Source organism: Colossoma macropomum, unplaced genomic scaffold (assembly GCF_904425465.1).
Source record: "Colossoma macropomum unplaced genomic scaffold, Colossoma_macropomum, whole genome shotgun sequence".
NCBI lineage: Eukaryota > Metazoa > Chordata > Actinopteri > Characiformes > Serrasalmidae > Colossoma > Colossoma macropomum.
The window spans coordinates 7,504,367-7,527,035 of NW_023494796.1; the positions used below are offsets into that span (position 1 = coordinate 7,504,367).

The 22,669-nt window shown below is 39.2% G+C and overlaps 1 protein-coding gene across 1 annotated transcript in view; it reads right to left on the minus strand.

Annotated features, from left to right (window-relative positions):
- wdr19 (WD repeat domain 19) overlaps positions 1–21,878 on the minus strand; it is a 31,985-nt gene extending 10,107 nt beyond the window's left edge. The window contains exons 1-27 of the mRNA XM_036583729.1: positions 21,778–21,878; positions 21,408–21,499; positions 20,610–20,675; positions 18,653–18,778; positions 18,426–18,541; positions 17,610–17,725; positions 17,397–17,477; positions 13,659–13,771; positions 13,020–13,193; positions 12,770–12,840; positions 12,376–12,548; positions 11,803–11,917; positions 11,567–11,673; positions 9,655–9,777; positions 9,221–9,370; positions 8,488–8,635; positions 7,827–8,034; positions 6,024–6,183; positions 5,718–5,828; positions 5,435–5,544; positions 4,420–4,477; positions 4,095–4,241; positions 3,183–3,265; positions 2,965–3,048; positions 2,212–2,358; positions 1,291–1,415; positions 385–494 (exon numbers count right to left, since the gene is read on the minus strand). Coding sequence (XP_036439622.1) covers positions 385–494; positions 1,291–1,415; positions 2,212–2,358; positions 2,965–3,048; positions 3,183–3,265; positions 4,095–4,241; positions 4,420–4,477; positions 5,435–5,544; positions 5,718–5,828; positions 6,024–6,183; positions 7,827–8,034; positions 8,488–8,635; positions 9,221–9,370; positions 9,655–9,777; positions 11,567–11,673; positions 11,803–11,917; positions 12,376–12,548; positions 12,770–12,840; positions 13,020–13,193; positions 13,659–13,771; positions 17,397–17,477; positions 17,610–17,725; positions 18,426–18,541; positions 18,653–18,778; positions 20,610–20,675; positions 21,408–21,499; positions 21,778–21,783 — 3,120 coding nt within the window. The 5' untranslated portion in view covers positions 21,784–21,878. The remainder of the gene's footprint in view (positions 1–384; positions 495–1,290; positions 1,416–2,211; positions 2,359–2,964; positions 3,049–3,182; positions 3,266–4,094; positions 4,242–4,419; positions 4,478–5,434; positions 5,545–5,717; positions 5,829–6,023; positions 6,184–7,826; positions 8,035–8,487; positions 8,636–9,220; positions 9,371–9,654; positions 9,778–11,566; positions 11,674–11,802; positions 11,918–12,375; positions 12,549–12,769; positions 12,841–13,019; positions 13,194–13,658; positions 13,772–17,396; positions 17,478–17,609; positions 17,726–18,425; positions 18,542–18,652; positions 18,779–20,609; positions 20,676–21,407; positions 21,500–21,777) is intronic.
- Positions 21,879–22,669: the final 791 nt, after the last annotated feature.

The following is a 22,669-nucleotide window of genomic DNA, read 5'->3' on the forward strand; positions in this document are numbered from 1 at the left end:
GTGATGGCTAATGTTACTACTAGGAAGCCAAATATCATTTATATTTATTTGCCTCTAGATCAGTAGCCAGGCTAGTAGTCAGTGTTTCTATTTTCTGGTGTTGCTTATTCCCAATGGTTGTATGACGTATTGATATAATGCATGCTGGGTATTGTAGTGACAGAGCACTGTTGGATGAAAACACGAAAGTCATAAAAAATTGTGTATTTGGTCAAACTGATGAGGTTGAGGGATGCAATGCTGAGTGACAGAATGTTATATAACATACATAACATAATTTTTAAGTCCTTTAATAATGAACTGAATGTCTAAAACAATAGGCACAGAGATAAATGAGAGTACAAGTGAAGAAGTAACAGAATGAACAGAAGTGAGTTAGCTCACCCGGCTGTACTGGCCACACTTATGAAAAAACTTCCCAGCTTGCAGGTGCTTCTTCTCCCCCTCAAAATACAGAGCTATGCTCTGGTAGTCCTCCGATGTAGCCTCAGAACCTGCAAAACACACACACCAACACACAGAAACAAATAGAGTTAAAAGTTATAATCACACACATGATGCGTCTTCCCATCAGGAACAGACAGATTAATACATAAACCAGATAGACTCAATCATACACAACAGGGAACCCTCAAGTCTTTCTAGATCTACAGAGTAGGTCGTCTGATTTGTGGGGAAAAATTTGTAATTTGTAATCTGTAATTTATAGTTCATTTTTATTCAACAGAATCATCACACTTCCTGTATTTAAACTGTGCATATATTGTAGCAACACTCTTAGATAAGTTAGGCCTTCAGGATCTGAACCGAAGACCTTACATGTCTGACTGACCAATATAATTAGCAAGTGACAGAGAAATCAACCAATCAGGTTTTAATTTTCCAGTGGGCGGGACCAATTTGGTTAGAAAAAAGTCACTCTAGGCCTTCTAGATACGTTACTGACTAAATATGAGCCACAGTCTCACCAAGTTGATGGCACTGGCAGCTCTGTTCAGGGCTCTCTTCTGAAAGAATCACTGTAAAACTACTTCAAGGTAAAAACATACATTGATATCTGTTTCCAGCTTTATATAAAACAAGGACGATCTTTCACACACTTCAAACGTGTGCGTTTAATTAAGAACAGGCAAAAAAAAGTTCATATACAGATGTGTTGAAGGAGGAATGGAATATACTTTCCCCAAGGCAGACAACAGACAAGACAATAAATACAGATAATCAGAACCACTGTTCTTTACACAGCCTACAGCAGAGCGTGACCTTCTTGGCTACGAGCGCAGCACTCACCAATGATGTCGGCGTAAACCTCCATCTGGCCGTGCTGCTGGGCAAGCTGGAAGGCCTCGTCACTGCAGCGGGACAGCACCAGGAACTGGATGGCTGAGCCGTAATCATTCAGACGCAAGAAAAACCTGCAGCGGCAAAGACCACAACAGATTAAAACACCAAATGAAACTCCAGTATTTTTCAACCTAAGCCAGAAGGCAGGTGTCTAATTTTTTGTTGTATTGTTAATGTTAAGTCAGCCTATCTTACTAATGTATTTTATACAGAGCCTTATTATGTACCTTCTTATAAGGTGATTTAGGCTACCTAAATGTCCTATCTATAGTTTATGTGTGGAGCTACCTATAAATATGTGTCACATCAACAAGGCAGCACAATACGTCAGAAGACCGGTCAGCACAGACGTGTTTAAATGGTCTGAGCAGCAGCAGATCAACAGTAAAGATGTCAACCTTGTAGAAACATTTCTAGGTTTCTATAAGAGCATTAAACAAGTGATTTATAGTTTCTGTTTACGTTAACTATGATGCAGGGCTACAACGTCCAAGAACTTCTCCATTACAGGTCTGATACTACTTGTAAACACAACATCCTGCTTGATACTCAGAATACAGCATAAATACAGAAGCAGAATAGAAAGCACAACAAAGCCATCTGTAGCGTTAGGAAACAGGTGAAAGCTCATAAATGAGTCAATGTGTAACAAATAACTAAAAAAATTATGAAATTCATTGCCTTGGATAACCAACAGGTCACAACTGGATTTTGGAATATTGTACTCTATACAGTAATCATTTTAGTAAGTTTTATTTATTTATGTAACCTGTTTTTATTTATCATCAGCTGTTTTCAGTTTTTAGCTCCAGCTTTCAGTGTCCTGAATTTTGTTGTTGTATAGAAATATGAGGGGCTCTTTCTAACCTGGCGACCATCTTGGCTCCATCGATGGACTGGGTTTCCCTGACGATCCGGACCGCCTCCTCTGGATTGTTCAGATGCTCCAACAGGATACGGATCACACTGTCCCAGTCCCGAGCGCTCTCATAGGCCATCGCAGCCTCTTTATACCTACAAACACAAACACGCACAGTCGTATGCTAAGGTTTGAGCGCCCCTGGTCAGATTACATGTGTTCTAGATTTTGTAAAGGAAAATAAGGTAACACAACCTCTACAGAGAACACAATTCTGCACATTTTACTGTTTATTTGCTGAATGGAACATATTGGAAAAAAGATATATATGCAGAAGATATGGCACATTCTGTGTTTTATGCTTTTTTAACTCGGCAAATAGAAATTGTGCACTAAAATTTGGAGGGATGTGTGAACTGGGGTGTTCAACCTTCTCCATATGACTGTATATACCTTGTACTTATGTTTAAATGCACTTACCTATATCTTGAATGAGCCTCAATGTTCATACCTAACCTATATCTTTGTTTTCTAACCTACAGACTTTGTTTTTTCTATAATTTTCCTTTATTTCTATTATTTTCACTTACATATCTGCTCACAATATATACAAAATAAACCCTAACAAACACTAACTTACTCATACCCACACAAAGGACATATTTTGGACATTTGTTTTATGACTTATGGTAGACGTTTGATGATAGTGATGTGGTTTGTATTTTAATTTGTTCTGTTGAATCAGTGGGTAGCACACATACTTTCCATCAGCCTCCTTGGCCTTGGCATACTGCAGGTGAATCTTTGGAGAGCTCACATTGGGCAGCAGCTCTCCAACCTTTGCCCTGAAACACAGAGTCAAAAATGTCCAAATCAATGATCATTTTCACAAACCACCTTATCAGTAACACTGATCACAGTAAGTAGAGATGAACATAGTAAATCTGCTGGCTTTGGAGAAAGACATTACTGTGTTTACCAGTTCTTGCAGCGAATGTAGACAGAAGCAGCCTTGTCATAGTACTGGCCTTTCTCATATAGCTGAGCAGCCTCAGAGTATTGCTGTAAAACAAATCAGTACAATCACCAGGGCTGTAAATCTCATATTTCACTATGATTAGAAGGAAAAGAATAAATAAATATAATTATAAGAAAGAAAGAAAGAAATTAAGGAACAACTTACACACAAAAAAATAGACAATAAAAAAAGTTTTTTAATCATCTGAAAATTATTTTATTTTATAACAAATAAAAAAATTCCAGAACTGATGCAACTGAATAACCATTTTCAGACTGATACATGTTTAGACTATAAATCACCAATTTTTATTTAATCATTATTTTAGATGCAGGCCTTATGGACCTGGCTTGTAACTATCATTATCGTGCTTAATTATGTCAAAATATGTCTCAATATTCTTCTCTGAACATATTGTGGATTTTGTCAATATTAAAGAAACACTTTCCAGCTGCATGTTTGGTTATAAAGAGAGCGTTATTAGTCCTGTTTAATTACACTTGGTGCAAGACAGAATGTGAAATGTTGAATATAAACCACTGAATTTAAAGGTTTTGATACCGTTCTTTCCCCAACATATCAAATTTCAAATATATATTGTAACAAGTCATGTATTGTGAAAACGTTTTAAAGTATCGTAACAATACAGTTTTGCCACACCACCCACTTCAACTTGTGACTCACTCATGCATGCACTCACTCATTCATATTTGGCAGACTAAGGAACATCCACAAGGGGGCGCTGTAAGCTTTGCAGTAGTGCTTCACATCAATGGCACTGTGTACCCTCATTCAAATGGAATCAGAATGAGACTAAGCTCAACATGTAAAGTGCTTTCACCAAAAGCCTCTCTCTCTCACATACACACACACCTTCATGCTCTCCAGGATGGCTCCGCACTCTTTCTTCAGTGTTCTGCTCGGATGTTTGATGGCCTGGTTGGCTCCTCTGCGGATGTCTCCCATGCGGATGGACATACGAGCCACACCAGCCAGACAGCTTTCATCGTGCTCCTGGAACTACGCACACATACACAAAAAACACACATTATATACTACTACACTTGTGTCTTTGGTGACACTGACTCCAAAATACATCCTGTGAGAAAAGCAAAAAACTGTGAGGACAATCTTTCTTACATTACTATATTTTTGAGGACACTAATGCAAACAACTTACAAAGCATATGCACTCTCACCTTATTGTCTCCAGTTATGCCCTTCTCGTAGTGAGCTAGTGCATTTGTATAATCTCCACTAGGGGGTGACAAACATAGCAGAGAGAACATTACAATTACATCAATATATAAAATAGATTACACTTGTATTGTATACAAATACACTAATAACAATTACGGCTGTCTCAAACCATCCATAGTAATGCAGGCTGAAGCCCAGCTGCAGTGCTGAACATTGCTATGACAGAATCTGAGCCTGCAGCTCTCACTATACTCTGTACTAATACTGGGTAGGGTCTCCCTTGTACTGAGTGGTTATCTCAGTTACCGTAGACTTTCTTTTAGCTTGAACCAGTCTGGCTTTTCTCAGTTGACCTTTCTCATCAACAAGATGTTTCCACCTGCAGAACTGCCACTCACTGGGCATTTTTCTTTATTGCACCATTCTAAGTAAACTTTATACATTGTTGTGTGTGAAAATCCCAGGAGATCAGCAGTTATAGAAATACTGAAACCAGCCCACATTTGAACTAGATCACATTTTTTGTCCCATTCTGATGGTTGATGTAAAAACTTATCTGAAGCTGTTGGCTTGTATTTGCATGATCCTATGCATTTTACAGCTGCCACACAATTGGCTAATTAGATAATTGCATGAATGAGTAGGTGTACAGGTGTTCCTAATAAAGTGCTCAGCTATAACAAGCTTAGCTATAACAAAATAAAGCTTTTAAATTGAAAAATCTTTCTTTAGAGTCAAATTTCAGCCAATAAGACAGATGTGAGTAATCATGATTAACTACAAGTTAAGTTTCATTTGGCAGACTTAACAGAAATTAACGCCAAAGGTGACTATGTGCTAGACAATCATTTCAAAAGATTACCTTACAGTTTTACAGAAACTTTTTTACAGAACCTCTTTTTTTTACAGAAAATGAATGGATTTACACCACAAGAACGCACATTAATCTGATTGTGACATAGAAAATGGATTGATTGTGTTGAGCTGATGTAACAGATGTTTAGAAAGGCTTACACAAACTCCAGCTGTATGGCGTATTCCTTAGATATGAAAGGGATTTCTTCAGGATGTAGCCTCTTAGCCAGCTGCAGGGCGCTGTCCCAATGCTGCAGATCCCTTCTCATCTACACATACACAGACACGCGCACATACACAGACACGCGCACACACACACACACACACACACACACACACACACAAACACAAATCAGTTTGTCCCACATTATTGCAGCTGTTTTACAACGCATTAAAATCTTTCACTCTCTGTGAATTTGGTGTCTCAGTGTTGCTGTAGGACCTCCAGTGCTGCCATAGGATATGAAGAGGCCAGGTAAAGGTCTTGAGCTTGGTTATAGTCATTGAGGAACATGGCCAGATGCCCTGCCAGCAAATTCTGATCCTCTATCCCCTGAAAGTATGAAGAGAAAAGAGAAAGAATAAAAAGTACTCTTAGAAGAAACTGTGAGCATATGATCCTTAACATTTAGCATGCAAAATAAGCTTTTATGACCATTTTTAAGCAGACAGTATGCCTACAGTACTGTGCAAAGAGCTTTAGACACTTGAGAAAATGACATTATTACACACACACACACACACACACCTTGATGTCCTCCAGAGAGAGCACCATGCCCACGTTGCCCATGTTGCGGTACACCCTGATAGCTAGCTCCACCTCCATGTGGTGGAGACATGCCCTCCCAAGTTCCACCCACGCTTCAGTGTTTCCCAGAGCCTTACATACACTCCACGCCTCCGAGAACCTACACACACAAACACATACACACAGCCAAATACACACAAACGATAGATTTTGGTCTAGGTTCAACGTTCTAAGATGTTCCTCATCAGCATCACTTTGTATTATGAATTATATTAGTGCAAATGTAAATGAACAACACAGAACATAAAAATACAAACAAATACAAAGGCACAGCCAAAGGTCATCACAAAATATAGTGTACATATACATAATATATAAACTAAACGTACTGGGTATTTATGTCAATAAGACACTAGGGCTACACGATGCGGACATAACATATAATGCTCAATAACACAGTGGGATATAATACAGTTTGATCTGTTCTGTCATCGCAGCCCATAACAATGTGTTTATCGCACAAAACTCAGACAATAAAATATGATTTTTTATGCAGGCCTACATCACGCAATTCATTATGCAGCACTGCTGACGTACTTTTGTCAAGTCAACTGCCATGGCAGACCAACAGCTCGATGAGTCTCTCGCAGAACTGGTTTGTTATCATCAATATACATGGATCATTCTACTGAATTAGTTCAAACTGCAGTTCCACAGTAAAAATATATTTCAGACCTTAGTTATATCTATTACAACCAAATACATTAACAGAGATAGCAGAAGCTAAATATATGCAAAATCAAGGGTAATTTCTATTGGGAGCTGTCTATCCCAACCCCTTTTATCAATGTTTTTTTAAAAAGACCTTTTTGGTTTCTTTTAGTGTGAAGTTGAAAGACTTAGATTTATTATGAGTTCAAAATTTAAATAAAAAGACTTTATTAAAAAATGCTACCCTACATTTTCATGCCACTACAGAAACACAAAGCGTTTTAGTCCATAGGCCGAGCCTTATTTTAGCTGCACCCCTGTATTTCAAAGCAGAAAATGAGACTGCATCCCTGTTCCTCATGGCAAAACATTTCATTGTTTTGAAGTGTCCCAAGTCTGAAAATCAGAAAGTAACACTGAGAATGGTCATCACCGAAACACATATTTTCAGCAATTAAGTAAAGTTTAATTAAGTTTAAATAAAAATATTATAATTTTATGCATGTACAGCTGTTCAAAGATGTTTGCTAGTCAAGCACTGGCTAACGCTTTTGAGTTCTGCTCAAAATTAGCTAAAACTGTCACTATCGAAATATTTGGTAAAATTTTGGTAGAGTTATGATTGTTTTGGTAGTGACAAAATGGACTGTTTAATCATTTATTTTAATATTACAAATATAATTAAGGTATAGGGTAACTCAAAGCAAAGGGATGTTAGTCTAAAGTCTAAGTCAGTTAAATTGATCCTTTTATGATACATAGCTGATCTTTTAATCATACTTATCCAGCTTTTAATTTCAATAGCTCATGTTTCTCTACTGTCCATATCTTCAGTTGTTGTGGCTGTTGAAATAACAGTAGATCTCACTCAGAGACGCTCAGATTTGTACATGTTTTAACCACCACTGTAACATAAGAATGCTCAGAGACTTTATACAGCAGGACTGTGTGTTCACATGCGTTGGCTGGGTGTTGATGTTTGTGTTGAGGATGTTCCTGGGTTAGCGTTGACACTGTTGTTGACACAAACGCAGCAGATTCGGTTCTGTATGGTCTGTTCTCTGGGAACAATTCTATAACAGTAAAGTGTACCTCTTGAGTTTGATGGCTTGCTGCAGCTGAGACTGGAGCTGCTCTTTACTGGAGTCAGTGTGTGTGCGGCTGAGGAAGGAGTGTGTGCTCAGAACCACACTGCTCGTCTTCCCACTCTGAGTCTGACATATCAGCTCCCCATTATACAGCAGCAGGGGCTTATGGGAAAATGGCAGCTTTGTGGATCCCACCAGGATTACCTTAGAGCCTGAGAGAGAGAGAGAAAGTGAGAGAGAGCGAGAGAGAGAGAAACAAAGAGAAGAGAAAGGAAAAAAGAGAAAAGGAAAGAAAAATGAACAGAGACAGAAGCAGAGAAAGCAAGAGAAAATGAAAAGAGGCACAGAGAAAGAGAGAGAGACAGAGAAAGAGAAAAGATGTGAAACAGAGTAACAAAAGAAAGAGCGAGAAGAAAAGAAAAAGAGAAACAGGAGCAAAGAAGGCAAAAGAAAAAAGAAGAAAGAAAGAAAGACAGGGAAAGAGAGAGATTGGAAGAAACAGAAAGACAAAGAGAGACATTAATATTATAATGAACTAGACACAACAATAATATGAAAAACACAGCATGATCATACGCATCATGTATGATCTTAGAGAAGCATTACAGCTGTGCACAATTTATTTACTGAGTGTATAAACAGAACATCCTCGAGAGGTTCTCTACCCTGTATGGTGTCCTTGTGGAACGTGTATGTGTAGACTTTGTCCTCATCGAACGCCACAAAAACGGATTTATCATTCACCCAGTTTTCCCACAGCACCCCCGTTATCATCGGAGAGAAATCCGGAATCTCAAACAGCGAGTCATCCACCTACGAATAAGATTGAAAAAACAACACATCAGCACATCAGCTACTGTTTACAGGAACATGTCTCTCTGTTTATCATTTTACAATTACATTTATGTTTACAGCCTTAATTATTTCTACATTTTATTAGAAAACATTATGTCTTTGCTTAGGCAGGGCAGATCCAGGCAGCAATGGCTTTGAATAGTACAGATAACAGAACCTTTTATCCTTGGGCAATATTCATCACAAGTTAAAGTACAGTAGCACTCAGAGAAAAAACATATAATAATATTTCTACCTAAAATTGCCTGAACATTTACATTTTATAAAAAACTGTCATTCCACTATAGACAGCCATAGTCTGAGCACATTACATACTGCTGTGCAGTGAAACAATCCTGAATGTGACAGAATTATGTTAAAGGTCCAAAATGTATGGTCAAAACTGAATAGATTTTCCTTATTCCAGCCCTATACAGTCGTATACCTCCTAAACTGTGGAAAAAACTTTTTTTTTTTATACTGGAAACCATATGAGTTGACACGTATGCATTGTGATACTACAAGTAGTATCAGTATCAATGTGAAAAATTGTGACAAACCTACCGGACAGTAAAGAAATCCATCGCTTTTGTCATCAATAAAGACAAGCCGGGTTCCGTTAGGGTCAGGGAAAACTTTGCGAACGCCCACTGGGTGACGATACTCATTAACACTCTGCCAGTCTTCAATATAGAAACACTGAATCAGACCCGTCTAAGAGAGAGAGATGACAAATAGACACAGTCAGTGCAGCAAGAGAACATGTACAATCTATGACGGCACTGTTGAAATAACACCATGTATCTCTATTTTTTATCTTTTTTTTGACATAATTTGAAAACACCAGCTGTCTTTTACACACCAGCTGTCGATTATGTGTAATAATTTTATGATTTTATGATGAATGGACCAATAGAAATGGTCCAGAATTACATTTTGGAGATACAAGTTATTTTTTTAACCTGACAGCTGTTTTGTGCACGTGTCTTGTGTCTTACATCTGTTCCGAAGAAGAGGAACTCTGTGGTGAGGGCGTGGCTGAGGATGCGATATTTCTGGTCTGGCTCTGGGAAGAGCTTCGTCTGCCTGTCCTCCTCAACGTCCTGATCTTCATCCTCAATCTAACATACATGCATGCACACAATACTTTAGGAGATCATATGGGTAAAGCATTGCTCATACTCTAAACCAGGAATGTCCAGTCACTGCAAAGGGCCAGCGTGGCTGCAGGTTTTCATTCCAAACTAGCCGGAGCACACCTGACTTTACTCGTTTAATCAGTTATTATCAGTGTCCAGCAACTGATCACATGTGCTCCTGCTTTGCTGGAGTGGAGACGTGGAGCCACACTGGCTCTTTGTGGATAAGACTGGACACTACTGTTCTAAACATCGCTGCTTTAAGGAGAGTGACTTCTTGTTGGCACGTTGGAAGAAAATGACGACGCCAAAAATACCAGATTTATTTTCCCACATAATCCACGTCTCAGCAGGACGACATGCACAAAGATGTAAAACAACTGTTCACTTCAAGCACTGCACACTAAAGAACAACCACATTTCAAAACTTAGTGGCTTCAGGAATTTCTTTTGTGTGAAAGCAGGCACTGATACAGGTGGAAAAACTATTTCTTAAGCAATAAAAAAAAAATGTAAAAAAAAAACAGCGCAGAAAGAATTCTGGCCAGTCTTCTGAGCAGTTTGACCCTGAGCCCTGTGTTAAAAGCTGGCTTACAGAAGGAAAAGTTGACCAAACTACACTGGGTGGCAAAGTGACACTGTCTCAGAATCCACACTTCTTTATGACCTTTATGACCACACAGTTTTAAGAGAATGGAGATTAGAGAGACCTGAGGTGAGTACTGGAAAGCTTAATAAGAAAATAATTTGGTGCCCTGCATAGGCATTGTATGAAGACTATTTAAGCTGGATGAGTTTTACCAGAGGAGGTCCGGTAATGTAATTTGTGCATGATCTGACTGGCCGATGTGTGCGGGATAAAGGATCTCTGTGCTTTCTCAGTTTACCCCAAATAGCCCTGACAGAAACATCATCGTATGGACATTAATGGCAGCATTATGCCACGAGCACCACACTTACTAACAACATGTTGTGCAGCTAAATGCCAAATATGGTGCCAAAAAATAAAATGTGACTCTGGACAAGGGAGGAGATTTTGCATCTCATTTCAATGTGGGGTGGCATTGCCAACGGCAATTCCAAATGATGGTACATATTCAGCATGCCGGTCTGGAACTTGAGGATTAAGGAATTGTGTAACTGCAGATTTGTAATGGATTAAAATCCCGGATCTCTTCAGTAATTACTCAAATTACAAAACCTCCCCAGGTAAAACTAACCCAGCTGAGTAAACGCTTTTTACCTCTTTCTTTAACCCCCTGGCCATAGAGCACCTTCAATATTGACTTCACCTTTAATACTGAATGTTTATTTCCAACGAACAGCACTCAGTTTGGTTATACTTTTCTGAATGTTACAAAATGTTCTTCTAACTGTTGTATCCAATTACATTTTTCTACCAGAGAGGCCTCCAAAATGCCCAAAATGTACATAGTTAACAATAAGTACAGGCTACACAAACAGAACATCACCAACTTGTTTTTTTTTGGCAGAAATTATATGCAATAACAGTGCAGCTCACATGAAATGACGGGATAAAAAGATGCATCTACTTGGTACAGTATGAGTACAGTATGGTGTTATATGAGTGTTTTTCAATGACTACATCCCTGAGAATGATTTTGCTGGTAGTCTATTGCAGACTACTAGACAGAGCTATCATTCAATGCAAAGAAATTACATCTGACCAGACTACAGATACACAAACTACCAAAAACACTGTAAATGTGCCAGTATATACACACAAAAACACATGCTGATATCCCCTTACCACATGCAGCTGAACCTTTCCTTCAAACAGAGCAGCTGCATAATCACAGTTCAGACACAAACTGGCCACCGTCCCCAGATACTCTGTGTCTTTTAGACGCTCCACACCTGAGTGAACACACACAGACTTAAGCGTGAAAGCACTAAAATGTATTTATTTACTCATCACTATAGCAATTAACGTCTACACAACTTTCGATCATCTGTACAAACACAGCCTCACACACACACACTGACCGCTGTTTCCCAAAGCGTAAAACCACGCTCTGTTATTCATCCCCACAGCGAGGTGATACGGCCCCACCGCAATGAAGTTAGGCTCCACCTCCACTGCCACGGCTACAGTGGGATCCTGCACGGACAGCAAACAGGAAGTGAAGCAGAAAAGCTCAGCAAAAAAAAAAACTTAACAATGTATACTGACAAAATAATAGTCATGAAGTGGCAACAATATTAACAATTAAATTATTTAAAATAACAGTTACAAATACTGTATTTTTACAGTAAATAATCGTATTTCTTGTAGGCAATATGACATTATTATATGGTTATCGAGATCATTTTTGAGATACATAATATGCATTTCTGAGGGGATCATGGATATCATCAATAATAACACTGAAGAACTGCATGATTCATTATAATGAAAGCACCTCATAGCTTCAGAGCAAATCTAAAGGAATAAACTTCAGATGCCAAAAATATCTTGACTGATCGACTATATTTGGGTTAAGGGGGAAAAATATGTAAATATCAAACAAAAATTGTGATTATTTGTCTGTAAGAGGTAAGTGTGTGCATGTTCCTCACCCCCTCCACTTGATTAGCCACAGTGACCTCCAGCAGAGACGTGAGGTAGGCGATGCGTGTTCCACAGCTGTCCCCCAGAATGGGCAGTTTGGTCAGATAGACGTGCAGACTGCCCTGCTGAGAAGAAATGGCCAACAACTGACCATCATCCGTCCAACAGATCTGATCCAACCCTGAGAAAGAGAAAAAGAAAGAAAGAGAGAGAGTGAGAGAGAGAGAGAGAGAGAGAGAGAGAGGGCAGAGGCAAAAAATTCAAAGTGAGAGAAAAGGGGGGGCAAAACTAGAACTAAAATAAACGTGGCACACACACACACACACACACACACACACACACACACACACACAATAACCTCTCCTGATTCTAGAGGCTGTGTGTGTGTGTTAAGCCAGGCACCTTTAGTCTCCTCTTCCAGAGTGACGATGGCATCCATCTCCTTCAGATCAGTCAGGTCATGAATCTTCACACTGCACAGACACAGCAGTTATAAAGCTGATACAGGTCACTGTCAGCAGCCACATCCTAAATCCTCTCTGGCTTCATATATACCATCACTGGTCTCAACTAAACACCTTCTGGGTATTCTGCATGTCGCAAACAAATGAAAACTGTCCCTACAATAGACCTCAAATGTGCACACACACACCAGTTGTCACCACATGATGCAGCTTTGTTGAGGGCCTGAGAGATTGCGATGCTGGTCAGGCTGTCTTTGTGGTTGTGGGCCTGAAAGAGTTCCTGGCCAATCTCTCTGATGTGTGTGGAGATGACCACGAAGTAGCCGTGGGAAAATCCGATCATTATGTAGCCATCACCATACCTACAGAACAATAGAGAGATATTAAAACATAATGATGTAAAATACTAAATACTGCATTTAAAGACTGTAGCCTGTTGATGCACAGTTTGTATTAGCCATCCTGTAGCCCAGAGGTCACCAATCTAATGCGCAAAGACTGATCCACCACCCAATATCTGGTCATGTATAGTCCTGTTTCAAATAAAGTGGCCAGTGAATAGAAGTGCACAGTAGGTGTTTCTAATAAAGTGGCCAGTAAGTAAGTACAAGGTAGGTGTTTCTAATAAAGTGGCCAGCAAGTAAGTACAAGGTAGGTGTTTCTAATAAAGTGGCCAGTGAGTGGAAGTAAGTACAGGGTAGGTGTTTCTAATAAAGTGGCCAGCAAGTAAGTACAAGGTAGGTGTTTCTAATAAAGTGGCCAGTAAGTAAGTACAAGATAGTTGTTTCTTATTAACCGGCCACTGAGTGAAGTGCAAGTCTGCGTACCAGCGGTAGGAGATGATGTTGCCATAGCGCTGTTGGAAGGCCAGTTCGATGGGGTTATCAGGGTCATTGAGGTTAAACAGGAACAAGGTCTTCTTCCCCACAGCCACGCTCACCTAAAGGTCAGAGGCCATTCAGGAGGCAAAACACTGCATAATGAACTAATCATCACTGAGGAGAATTCTGTAAATCATCATTCTTTACATGAACTTACATTAACAGTTAAGAATGTTCTTGCCTTCTCCTGTAAAGTTACCATTATGGGATGTTCTTCTTTGGACAGTGACAATTTGTTCTATCCCCATTTGGGCAGTTAGTTTGCTAGCACAACAGATAAAAGAGAGAAACTGAGCTGCTTTTTCTTCAGTCTGATCAGCTTCTGATTAAAACAAGCATAGAAATTCACCACTTTTTATTCTTTTCTATAAACGTTGTTCACCGCGGTCTGGCTTAGTGCAGCTGTTTGCCCTCCAAGTTTAACACAGCTCATTCTGACATTGCATAAATAGAGTCCATTAATCTTAAGCAAAGATAGAGGACAGCTGTGTTTGTTGAACGTGCCGTGTGGATGAGGAGTGTGATCTATTCAGACTGTCCGATATAGATGACATTCAAAAGATAATGTGAACAACCAAATAACAAAATCAGGGCTGCACATCAGATCTGCACCACATTTACCCCTAGAACATTCACACTTTGGCTCATCTTCAATGTAACTTAGGGTGTGTTCAGATTTGGCAGGTTTGGTTCCATTTAAACGAACTCTGGTGCAATTGCTCTGTGAGTGCGGTTCGTTAGGGCACGTGAGAAAACACTTCCATCCGAACTCCAGTGTGCACCAGGACCCCCTGAGCAGGTCAGTCTTGGTTAGCTTCAAAAAAAAAAAAAACTCTGGTGCAGTTGATCTCAAGTATTAACAGAATACAGACCAAAGACATCTAAACGGACCAAAGAGTTATTCAGAACAGAGACAAAACTTCGTTAACTGACGTCTCACATATCACAAAATCACACGACAGATAAAACAAGACATAAATAAAACCAATAAGCTCAGAAAGAACAGATAAAACATGATTCAGAAAGACTTGCGGACATTAACACAGTAAATATATGTCCTAAAATCTGTGTAATCAACTGTTACTTTCACCTTAGATGACTCTTGTTTACAACTTTTGATTCAATGTTAAATAAAGCAGTGTAAATCCTAAATGAACCAGAACGTATCATTCTCTGCTTTGACCTGGACCAGGGGAACCCAATCACAAGTATAATCGCACCCTTAAAGCACCTCCTGAAGTGCTGCGATTGGACAGCAGTGTGTTTTGGTTGCATTTACGCTTGGCCTGCTCACAATCACATCAGCCCAAGATGCATGAAGTTGCTAAGTGTAAACAAGCTCTAAGACTGAGCAGTACAGGTTTTGTCTTGCTGCTATAATTTCAGACATTTATCTAACGAGAAGAAAAACAAAAAAGGGAAATAGCACTGAATTACTCTGCAGTGGTGATAAATCAGGTATATGCAGCACATTCATTAACACTGCAGCAACTCTGACTCGCGTGCTGGGAACAAAGGTAGCATACAAATGTTCCCTTCTCCCTCTTTTTCTCGTCTTCTTATTCCTCTCCCTCTCCCAATTAAATTGCAGCATAGTGTGAGTCTTCAAAGTGTTGGGGTGTCAAACATACACACGGCCCGCATGCCAGGATCAGCCCGGTTATGGTTGTTATCCGGCCCAGCAGATGAATTTGGAATAGATGTTTTAAATTAAAAATCATCTTGTGCACCAAAATGGACTGTTTGCAAAAGAACGACTGACATGATGCTCCACCAATCACTGCTCCTCAAAATAAACCTGCAGTGAGAACGGCAGTGGCAGTAAATGAGTCATGATTACTGAGGCTCGAACACAACATGTATAAAAGACATTAAGATAAAACGAACCTTCTAACAGGTAGCTCTAATGCACACAATTTTTTTTTTGGAATTTCGCCAAGTTGTTCATACCACGATAAAAAGATGGGAAATATGTATCAGAAGGTCATTTGCCTGTCATGAAATGGGCAAACAGTGGCATTGCGCAGGATGCTTTACATTTGGGAAAAGCAAAAGGGGAAAGGATTTTTTTCTCTGCCTCACTCAGAACCTCAACTTAATGAACTCTTTAGCACAGCTCGGATGTCCATAACTCAGGTTACTGAATTCACTAACATCAGTTTAATATGATGTCTAATAATGAATAACCTTGCAGATTAATGTAAATATCAGTTAGCTATCTAAGCTACCTTCTCATTTAGCTTAATACATTAATCAGATTATACAGGTCTGCTCATATCTGCGATTAAAACATTCTGTTTGTACACAAATCTTAAAGGGTGCATTTTTTATAAAGGTTTTTTAAGAGTTTAATGCAGTATGTAAACACTGTTAATGTGTAGCAATTACTCCTCATCCTATAGAGTCTATACAGTTCTACACAAAATGTTGAACACCCTTGCATTGAAAAAGTGAAATAAGTTAATAAATCTTCTACAGAGGAAAAACTTTCAACAAGTTAGTGTACAATTTATTTTTTTCTGAGTTTGATATATTGGGAAAAAAATTAAACATGAAATATAAAATGTTCCATAAATTTTGCACAGGCCACATTTTATGTTTTATTAGCTTTTCCAGTTAAATTGGTCAAATAAACAGAAATCGTGTATTAAAATATGGTGCAGCAGGATGTTCTCTGTAGAGGATGTGCCAACAAATAATGTCATTTGACAAGGGGCACCTAACTTTTGTACTTTTTCAGTGCTACTATGAGAAGCCCCACCTCTTCTGAGGTGAATGGAGCAGGGCTACCGGATGATGAGTCAAATTCGATTAGCAAAGAATTTTACCAAAGTAATGAATTCCTCTAAAATGATTTTATGCAAGTGTGACTGTGCCTTACGACTTTTCTAACATAGCAAAAGTTGCTATGCAAAAAACACATTTATCGGTAAAGCATGGATAAACCAGCTGACAGACTCACAATGGGCACGGCACAAAATTTTAGACCAAGGGTGACGATACTTTTTGTCTTTTTAAACCAAAATGCAATGTTTGTGGTGAGCACAGAGCCAAAAAGACAAAAAAAAACTAATAAAGAAGGTAGGTTTAAAATCACGTTAACAGCCTAATTAATAACATTACAGTATAATGTGTTACGAATTCAATTTAAAAGGAAAATAATAATTTAGTAAGATATATATAGTTGTATGCAAAGGTTCCAACACCCCTGGTCAAATTATGTTTTGTTGATTTTCTGTGTGAAATTAAGTTAATGCAGGGAACACATTTTAACACAAACTTGTTGCTGAGTTTGACACATTTAAAAAAAATAAAACAAAATATAAAATCTGCCATAATTTCTGCACAGGCCACATTTCATGTTTTATTTTTACTCAATGAGTTAATTTCAGCAAATGAACAGTGATTATGTATTAAAATGTGCAGAAGTGTGTAAGGGGCACACAGACATTTGCAAAGTACAATTTTCTGTTTTCTCATTAGGTGAGGGGGTGGGGTTAGGATAACATTCTGGGCAGCTCTGATTAAAGCAACAGATAAAAGAGAAAAGAGATGCAGGGAGCGCAACAGGCACACAGAAAGAACAAAAACCAAGAAGCTGAGACAGAGTGTGTGTGAGTATGTGTGTGTGTGTGTGTGAGTGTGTGTGTGTGTGTGTGAGTGTGTGTGTTTGTGTGTACCTACAGTGCTCTCTCCTGGTGAAGATCTTTCGTCTGTCTTCATCACAGAGAACTGAATATCAGCAGGATCAGCCCTAACAGAGGTCTGACAGAGAGAGAGAGAGAGACAGAGAAAGAGAGCGAGAGAGAGAGAGAGAGAGAGAGAATATAGGAGTATTTAAAATATAGAAAAGTAACATTCGAAGTTTTTGCTTTTACATAATAAATGTATACACACCTGTCGGATGGTGTCTCCTTCATGGTTGCTGACTGTTATGTTGCGATCTTCACTGCCCAGAGCTAAAAGGTTCTGAGAACTCCAGCATCCACAGGTGATCCGCTTTGTGTGTTTACCTACAGACACACACACACACACACACACACACACACACGCACACACACACACATCATTATGTGCATGACATGGAGAAAATTATACACGCAAATTACACATTCAGAATACCCCCTGAGTTTCAGGAGTGGGTCAGTGTGCTCCTGATTAAAACCACAGATGTTGTTCAACAGTTAATGGAAACTGGGAGAGATGTGTTAAGCTTTCCCATAGTGTGTTAAACATTTCTGTAGTAGCAGCAGTAGCTTGAGGAACCTCAGCGCAGTGGGGCTAACAGCAGTTAGTAACTAAGCAGAGCAATATAAAACCGTGTCTGTGATAATTTGTCTTTGTCAGTGCGTGAGAGAGGGTTCTGGTCAGATTCAGACTTCAATTTCAAGCCCTTGCATACTTCTAGTCAGGAATGGCCAACACTGCAATAACAAGTAACCTTTTACAATCGCAGGCTTATTACATACTAAGGCTTATTATTCAGTAACTACAGGGACTTCAATGCAAACTGGTTGAGTTATTCTTAGGTTATGAAAGTGTGTAATAATAATTTGGGCCTGCTGGCGGGTCCTAGCCATGTAAGGGGTTAACAAACAATATACTGCACAGTCCCAATACTTATTAGTGACCTATTTACAATATTCAAAAGTGTGAATCAGTTCTAACAAGCACATTATAATGTGTGTATATGTGTGTATTGGTCAGTTTTACCTAGAACAGGTATCTTGCGTGAGGTTTGCTGGTTGTAGATGAGCAGGTTTCCTTTAGATGTACCAACAGCCAACAGCGGGCCAGTTTTGGACCAGAGGAGAAAAGACAGCTGATCTCTGATAGAACAACAACATCACAACAAACAAAAAATCAACAGTAATTTAATGTGCAAAGAAATAAATCACTCGGGATTAGAGCAATTTTAGCCCCCATAAACAAAGACACACCTCATGCCGCTGTCCAGCTGTGATGTCTTATTGACATTGGCATCCCACAGATGAATGGAGCTCGATTTCTCTGCAATTACAGCCAACGTGTCGCCGTCCTTATCCCAGTCCAGGGACACACACCTCCTGCACAACCACATATATTACAAAAACATCATAAACACAAACAAAACTACCATCTGGACTTCTGCTCTGAAACTGCAGAAACAAATGAATGTGTTGTAAGTATTAATTATATAGGCATTTATCATCTATCTTCGGTTCCTTTTACTGGATTTAGTTTCAATGTTCATCCTGAGAGCAAAGTGGGATCACAGAGGTTTACAACACTGTTGGTGTTCTGCCCATACTAAAAACCCCAAAATAATAATGAGAATATTAGAAGTATCTGATGCTACAAAGTATCACTGACTGACCAAAACGGACTAAATGAACTCATATTTCTCATATTAAAACCATATTTCAGAGTGGCTGTGCATTTTAAATGGCATATGATTGTTTTAGCATTTGTGAAGCATAGACATACTCCTGAAAACACTATGAAGGGCTTTTCTACTCAGCAGGAACCTAAATAAGAGGTTTACAATAGACCTCTGAAGGCGCGTGTCATTCTGCAGTTGGCATCATACCCATATTAGAAACTCTGGGTCCAAGCTAGATTTCTCAATGGCAAAAATGAATGGGGTTCACAAAATAGCTCCAAACTTAACACATTTTATCCTACATGCATGTTTACTCTGAACGTCACTCAAGGAGACAAAATATAAATTTTGCTACACGTGAGCTAACACTGCTATGCACTGAATTCACATCATGGTGTGATTGTCAAATGCGGCAGGTAAGTTGCTGAGCTGTAAACAAGTCATTCAGCTGGTTTGATGTGAAGTGCTCTGTTGTTGAGAAGCCAGAATTGTTCACAGAGGTGGTGATAGGAACTAGATATCCAAAGCATTTAATGCCTCTAAAAACTCTCTCAAAGAGCGCTGGTTATGAATAGGCTGCTTGATGTCTGAGCCATTGTTTTACTATAGCTCTGAGATTAGGATAAGGTGTTGTAAAGCAAACAGTTCCCAAAGAACACATTTTCTTCAGGTGTACCACTATTTTACCATCATCAACATGACATATAAAAGCTCAGTGGATGTAGATTTACTGGTGATTTTGGACAAAAAATAAAATATCTACATGTGTGTTGTCAGTAATTGCAGCTGCGTCAAAAAAAAAAACACATAACTACCTCACGAAATAGTTCAGGGTGTAACTATGTATATAGTATTAATGTTCAAAACAGTCTATCAGAACTCAAAACTGTATTGACTGATTCTCTAAGTACTTAATTCCTCTACTAAGCATTTTATTGCTCACAGTGGTAAGGTTATATTACATTACTAGACTGGCTAAAGTGCCAGCTAGCAAGCTAACACTTTTGGTGAAAAAATACATAAATAAATAAAATTGAGGTGACAAGCATTCGTATATAACACATATATCATTCATCAAACCTTCTTAAGAAGATTCTGACATTCACCGGTGTTTTCTTACTTGGGATTTGATCTTAGGTAGGAAGATTCACAGCATGAAAGTGATCTGCAGAAATTGCTTGATGCAATCACGTCAACATGGATCAGAATTTTAAAGGAATGTTTCCAACATCTTGTGGAATCCATGCCACAACAAACTGAGGCTGATTTTAGAGCAAAGGGATGCCCTACCTATTATTAGTATAGTGTTTCTAATCAAGTGCTTGGTGAGTGTATTTTAGACGTTTTAGCCAGCGTTTAGTACAAAGCTGATTTTGGTTCCTTATTTGAATTCCTTGTTACACCTTAACGTGAAAAGGAATACTCAAATCAGCCTTAATTCAAATAAGTAGCTGCCGAATAAGCAGCCAACTTCAAGCCCAAGTGTTTAAGGACAGTGCAGTATGACAACAGCAGTGATTATTAAGTTCACTCACCCAGGGAGACTGAGCTCGTTCATCTTCTGTCCATGACGGTCGAATATCTTGACGGAGTTGTCGGGGCTGATCGTTGGAGAGAAAAAACATGGTCATATTTCCCTCCACAAACTCCATCCTACAGATCCCTAAGGTGACATGGTGAGTACTTATTTTTATCAAGGCACGAATTTATATATTGAGGCTAAGAGCTAAGTTTCTCATAACTTGCGGCCCCAGTATATTCATTTGTGGCCTCAATATAGTAATTTGTGTACTAAATTTAGTAAATTGTGAAATCAATATAGTAATTTCTGATTCTTGGGCTCGACATAGTAATTCATCCACATAATAGAGTACGTTAAATCGTGGCCTCAATATGGTAATTTGTGTACTCAATATAGCAGCATGAATACAATACATTTGTAATTTGTATAGTAAGTATAGTAATTGATATGCTCAATATAGCAAATTGTGACTTCAATATAGTAATTCATGTAGTCAGTATGGTATACTGGGGCCTCAATATAGCAATTTGTGTACTCGATGTAGCAAATTGTGGCATGAATATAGTCATTTGTAATACGTGGCCTCCATATAGTAAATAGTAGCCATGTGCTCACTATAGTAAATTGTGTAGGCAATATAGTATATCGTAAATTATGTAGTCAATATAGTATATCGTAGCCTCAATATAGCAATTCGTGGCCACGCCTTATTAAAAATCACCATGTCACCTAAGGGACTCTATCATCACTCAGCGGCGACCAATAACACCGTTAACACAGAGGCACTGACGGTAACGGTCACTCCTCTCACCCTGAGACGGCGAGGTAATTCCCCAAAGCCTTCTGCCATTTGTACTGCAAACAGGAGCCGCTCCAGGCCTTTTCTGAGAGAGTAAAGACGCGCTGAAAGAGAAGAGGAGAAAAGATAAAGTATTAAAGGCGGTCGCTGAGGCAGTCTTTGAGGCGGCCGCTGCTTTTCTTTCAGCTGTGTTGATCCTGACTAACTCGGCCGTTAGCTAGGCTAGGCTAGGCTAGCGGGCTCGGCGGGCTCGACACAGTGAGAGACCGAGGCGCTGCGGCTCGCCGTCCGCTGAAAACAGCGCGACTGAGAAACAATAACGCGGCAGCGACTCCGCGATACTCGGACCTTCAGCCCGGCGGTCGGTTGGTTTACCGCTCACCTTCATTTCGGGTTTGTAGGCAATGTACCAGTTGTTTTCCCTTCCCAGAATGCCTCGCTCTGAAGCGTCTACATCTCCCCTGGCGACCTCCCTAGCAACGTCCAATCAGAAGGGTGGATGTGCTCCGTTTCTTAAAGGGGAACGCCATCGACTTTTCAAAATTTCTGACTCGTTCAGTCATCGAGGTGTGAACGAGGTCGTTCAGGGTGGTTTGATGTGAAATGTGTAATTGTAGTGAACTTAAAGATTGTCACTAAACTTAGCGAGTTTAAGCTGAGATAAAGATGTTGTAAAGCTTTAAAGAAACAAAAATACATACAGTGCTGTGCAAAGGTCTGAGACCACCATACATGTGTTTGACATTAGATACACGATAATGCATTTGCATGAGGAAGGAGAGAGTCAAAGGGAAACGAGCGGCACAACTGAAATGTCCAAAACTAGAGTTAAAAAAAAGATTAAACCATACAGAGAAAACGGAACTCTTAACAACCACCTGCAAGACCTGGCAGACCACCAAAACTACCCCCATCACATGAACAGTACTAAAAGCTTTTATCCTTGAGAGAGAGAGGAGAAAAAAAAACAGACAAAAATAAGACAAAAATAGACAAAAAAGGACATCTGCAAATCAAACAAAGAAGCTGCTGCTGTTCTCAGAACAGTGAACTGACCACCCCACTGTCCAGACCTCATCACTGAATGTGTTTGGGATGACTTGCAACCAACTTCTTCAACTGAACTTTGGAGGTGTGGAAAAATATATATGGACGTTTCTTTGAAAAACTGAAAGCAAGCCTCCTGAAAAGACATGGAAGCTGTTATTAGAAACGAAGGAAACACTGAACGCAGAAAATTTTGATATTAGATTTAATGTTGACATGTATGTGCA